This window comes from Saccostrea cucullata, unplaced genomic scaffold, assembly GCF_032062105.1.
Source record: "Saccostrea cucullata isolate Sc308-1 unplaced genomic scaffold, CSIRO_AGI_Scuc_v1 ctg83, whole genome shotgun sequence".
In the NCBI taxonomy this organism is placed as follows: Eukaryota; Metazoa; Mollusca; class Bivalvia; order Ostreida; family Ostreidae; genus Saccostrea; species Saccostrea cuccullata.
The window spans coordinates 1-5,733 of NW_026929751.1; the positions used below are offsets into that span (position 1 = coordinate 1).

The 5,733-nt window shown below is 30.2% G+C and overlaps 1 protein-coding gene across 1 annotated transcript; it reads left to right on the forward strand.

Annotated features, from left to right (window-relative positions):
• Positions 1-500: 500 nt before the first annotated feature.
• Positions 501-4,715, forward strand: LOC134282127 (pre-B-cell leukemia transcription factor 3-like). Its single transcript, XM_062764574.1, has 3 exons — positions 501-625; positions 1,441-1,542; positions 3,820-4,715. The coding sequence occupies exons 1-3, from the start codon at positions 551-553 to the stop codon at positions 3,982-3,984; spliced, it is 342 nt and encodes a 113-aa protein (XP_062620558.1). The 5' UTR covers positions 501-550; the 3' UTR covers positions 3,985-4,715.
• The last annotated feature ends 1,018 nt before the right edge of the window (positions 4,716-5,733 follow it).

Consider the following 5,733-nt stretch of genomic DNA (forward strand, 5'->3'; position numbering starts at 1 on the left):
TACATCCTATATAGTTATATATGAGTACATTACATTTAAAAATGGAGATTCATATTGCACAACTAATAGATATGGTATATATTTTATTGTCAGGGGTCAGTTTTACACATATCAGTATTTCCTTGGTTTCTTATCTTATGAAGGCAGAAGAAAGTTAAATGATTTGAAATCTTTGAAAACTAGTAATTTAAGGGAATAGAAATGTTAAAGCTGACCCCTTTGAAATATAAACTATGCAAATGCATGTGTAATGGGAGTACATGCATAAATTTATGATATTAAGGTACATGTATATATATGACATTATATGGTACTGGTACATTAATTGGTAGGTGCTAATTGATGTCATTTTATATATGTATATTCAATTCTAGAAGAAATAAAGAACTTTATTTACATGTTAATATTATTGCTTTAATAAGAACAAATGGATGATTTTGACTTAATTTGGTATTAGTTAGATACAAGATTAATTCTACAAGATTATTAATCCTTATGTATTATTTTGACAGGAGCGGCCGGTTACAATGTGGGCGGGGGACAGGCAGGGATGTACATGAATCTTAACGGCGGTGACAACTACCAGAGTAGTGATAATTCGGTAGGAGACAATGTCCAAAATCAGGTCTGTGCTTGAGAGGGCACATTCCTCAACCCACGTAGCAACTTTGGTTTTCGTACCTGGAACTATATTCTTTCTTTGCTGTGTTTTAAAACTTGTTTTGGATATTGGCATCCCCATCTTCGCTAGCCAAGTGTCCGATTCGTTTCCCTCATCTCCCCATGGAGGTGACCATTTTTTATTAAGAAAATCTTTGTCATTGTTAAGAAACTACATTTAGTTTCACTTTTGGTGTACAAAGGGAAAGTAAGGAAAGCAAAGTTGCTACTTTCAGTTTGCTCCTTGTATACTGCATTAACATTATAGATGTATCATATAGCATGCCCTTTGGATTATAGTCCTATGCTGCATTCAAGTTGTTTGTACCTGATTATTATATACATAAATGTTATTTTGTTGTCAAAATATTCAACAGTTGTTGTAGCATTAACTTAAATTTTAAATTTAGTCCAAATACTGATTCAGTGAAAAGATAAAAGGAAATCTTTAAAGAAATAAATATAACTTGGAAGAATTTCATTTCATTTCACATTATTTAAGAGCATATAAAATTGTATATCTAAAGATTCTCATCAAGATACTACATGTAGCAAATTATGATTAAATTTTTTTATATACAAAAAAAAAGAAAAAAAAAAAAAACTGGTTTCAGCATAAAATATTTAAAAAGCAAGTAAGATGCATGGCCCTGTGATATTTCCAAAACCAAAACAAACCAAATAAGTTAAATTTTGTCTTGGTTTGTTTATAAGAAGTTGAGCCTTTTAAGCATGTGATTGTTGTCATAGCATGGTAAATCTAAGCTGTTTTGTATTTAGGTGAATGCATTGAGGCATGTCATTTCACAGTCTGGTGGTTATAGTAGCGACAGCATGCACAGTACGCCAGCCTCCATGTATGAACAACATATGAACCAACAGGTACTGCACTCCCCTAGAAGTTGATTGTCATGGTGATGACACCATGACCTTTGACCTTATGGTTGCTATGTAACTGATACGCAATGTTTTTCTCATAGTTTTAAAAATATTAGTTATGTAATGTCTCTCTATAAATTACAAAGAAATCTTCAGAGGTTATTATGGAAGTCTAAATTTCCCCAAACAACTTCGGTTTCGAAGACGTATATTTCACTACCTTGAGGTTTGTGTGTTGCTGCCAGCTATTAAACAAAAGTGATGATTTTTAATGGGTCTTAATGCTTGTTTATATTGTGAATGTGTACATAAATTGTTGATTGTATTTTTTTGTTATGTATATTTTTTGTTATATACTGATTTTACAAATATTGCATGACTTTTTTAATGATACAATTCTTGACAATGTTTTAATCAGATAATTTAGATAGTGATTTAGATGGTGTAACCATAGCGTGAGCTTTTAGCTTTGGGCTTTATTGACTTTTATATAGGTTTTTAGTATGCTAGTCAAAGTGAAAAAAATGCATTAAAAATATAATTCTGAATTGTTTAAAATTATGAAAATACAATTTATTGTATTCTTAATTATAATGCTGCAGTTAAAATTGAAAATAGATTAATATTTTTGATTCTCATCCAATATTACTTTGTTCAAGCAGAAAAAATCGAACTATCATTCAAAGAAAGATAAACAATATTATATATACTGATGTCGTGCTAAACAATACATATTTACAGCTACAGTGAAGCCCAAGGCTCTTGTTCTAGGAGATGCCGGCCATGAAATCTCATCATAAATTTGTAGTTGCCTTGATTACAGTGTTAAAAGTCGAATCTCACTGGAATTTTGTGTGCCATGGAAACGAGCTTCTTAAAAAAAGCTCATTATATCCAAATCAATATACTTTCCCCAAGAAGAATCTTGTTCTATCTCCAAAGAAAAAAAAAATGAAAATAATTAAAAACACAGAATGAGAACCCCAAACCAGGGTAAACTTTCTGTTTAGATTGAAAGAGACGAGAATAGATTTTAGGGAAATAGTGGTATTTCACTTTCATACATTGATCAGCAGGGACTTTTATTAAATGCTGAAAATTATTTGTCATATCAATCTTAGTGCTCTATTAAATAAAAACAAATTTAAGACAAATTTTGTAAATTATTCTTATCACTGAACATTGTATGTACCATTTTATATTTAATTGTCATTGTTATCTTAAAGTTACAGTTCAACAAGATGTTAATCTCTCCATTGTTGTTGTATACTAGAAATCATTTAAATGTGTGGTTGTAAAAAATATTTTTGATTTAGAAAGACATTTTTATTTTGCGTTCCGCATATTTTTTTCTTTTTTTTTTTTGCTGTGAGGAAGTGCTATGTTTTAAGTGTCAATATCAAAACACTTATTAGATCAAATTATTTTGTTTATAATCCCCATTTTAAGCATAATTTTTAAGGCAATCCTTTTTAAAAGGTTTGATAGAATCAAACTATGAAAAATATTAATCAAATGTTGTCCATATCATGATGGAAATCATATGAAATAGATTTTAGTCTTTGTCATTGTAAAGGTACCATGATATATATAAAAAATTATATATGTACAATATGCATTAAATAAATGCTGACATCCAAATCCTGAAGTTATCTTTTTCTTTTATATAAAGCCATTTATCATGTATAAAATTTATATATAAATAGGTATAATTAATGCTTTTCACATTTAGATTAGTATTGTCTTGTGTGAGAATTTAACCATTCTTAATTTATGTGAAATTCATTCTGTTGTGTATACATATCTTATATCATGTACTGAGTATATATTTAGATATTTTTTTTAATATCATACTAACCATCACATAATTTATATTACTCAACAGATCTGCACATAACTTGGCACACCTAACCATTTTTACTTTTCTGTCACTTGCATAATCTGCATATCTATATATATACTCCCACTAACTTGAATCTGCATGACATAATCACAAATAATTGAATTGGTTTGACACATGTTGGGTCCTGTCGCACACACAATTAAAAGTGATGTGATGAAAGAATCTTCTATCCCCTCTTTTGCATGCCAAAAAAAAAGTTCTGATCCTGAACAGATAACTGCATGAACCTCTTTCTTTCTGCATGGGAATTTAAAAAAACAACAAACCCAAGTTGGGCAGATCTGTTTCAAATCCATCCTCATTCTTTTTTGGGGGGTATAATCAGAACTATTAAAAGAAAAAAAAAGAACCTGAAATCACATCACTTTTCATTGTAGATTACGCCACACACTCGTAGTCAAAATGGTTCCCCTCACGACCAAAAACCAGAAGACAGTACTGATAGTTGGTGCGCAGGTGCTTTTATGCAGGGCTTGGATGGAGAGGGAGAGAATTATGATGGCGCCGGGGATGAACCAGGATTAAAACGCCCGAAAATTTAGTTACTTTATGATTGTATCGTGACAATTCCAAGTTCTTGCCAGAATCAAATAGTAAACTTTCTTTTGTGTGTGGTGTTTTCGGGTGTAAAGTCTTAACTTTGTTTTTAAAAAAGTCTGGTGTCTTTGTAAAGTTAAATTTTCCAGTGGTCAAAATAGAAAACATTGTTCACGTAGATAGTTATCTGCAGTGGTGTTTATAAAAAAAATCAAGTGCTTAGTACATGTATCTTGAATCGGTAGTTTTATTATATTCAAAGACCAAAGACAGGACTTCTTTAAATTCATTTTGATGCCTAATTTTATTTAAGCCTTTTACATGTATACCAAATGATGATTTGATTTTAGTTTAATTGTTTTTTTAAATGTAGATGCTTTATAAAGATGTTGTGCATGAAGTGTTGTGCTGAGAAGACTATACTATAGAAACACAATCGGTTGTGAAAATTTGATTCTTTTTATTTTGTAAGTTGTTTTCAAAGGTATTAATTAACCGTAGGTTACAGAAAAATTACAAAATCTTATTGATTGTAACTGTGACATCCCAAGAAAAGAGCATGTATTCAGCTTATATTAACATGATTGCATATATGCTGCGTAGATATGTTTATTTTGTTTGTGCATATCAAGTGTTAAGTAAATAAAAGTTGACCAACAGTTATCCTGATATAGTAAATATCGTATCAAAAAAATGTTCCAAAATTCGCTGTATGAAAATAAATGATTAAAACTTCTTTCAATCTTTGAGTTGAAGTTTGAGGGTAAGGGAACCATTCTGATACTTTTTGATTTATAGATTACAGATTTGACCATAGGGACTCGAGTACCATATTTTACATAAATAGTTAAGTTTGTATTACCTAACACTTAAAACAAATAAAGTGTAAAAAGCTCTACTTATTAAAAGGCTGGAGGAAGTTGTGCTTTCTGCAAAAACAAAACAAAAAAATCATGTTTACTTTACTATCCTTGTTTTCAATTAAGAACTACCTATAAGGTTTGATATATATATAGTTTTCATCAGTACATTGCATATAAATCTATAAACTGGTTCAAGTTAGTCATTAAAGGCTTCATATGAACCACAGGCCTTTGGATCGCTTACTGATAAATCTGATTTTAAAAATTCAGGGCGTAAATTTTTTGTAAGTCGCATTAAAGCGATTTAAAGGATTGTGATATGAACATACAAAACGATAGCAATGTGCAGACTTAGGGTATGTAGAACCCTTCTTGGCTATATCAGACCTAAAACTGCTGGATTCTCTAGGTCATTTAATAGAAATTCATGCAATGGTGTAAAACAAAAGGTCATTTAAATATGAAGAATTCACAGTATTATTTCTCCACCAGTTTGGGTCTTGGTTTAGTCCAATTTTGTTTCACATGATTTCATTGGAAAAAAAGGTTGAAAACACTACAAACTATTCAGTTTAAAATCTTTTTTTAAGTTTTGAAAGACTAGATGTTTCCTTTTTAATGAACTTCAATGAAAATGCATTAGAACATGCATGGCAAAGGACTTTTCAACAGTGATTTCTGTCAAACGACTAGGTTGAGTATATGAAAAATTGAAAAAAAGAATGAGATCAGATCTTGTGTTTGACTGATGAGTGATAATTTTGAGGAGTGATGCAGATAATCACCAGGAAGGATAAAGGGAATTTATTCTAATTAGGGCTCAGTTTTCATCAAACAATAGTTATTTTTACTGAATATTTTTTTTTTTACTGAAGGACTAATTTGGGTATA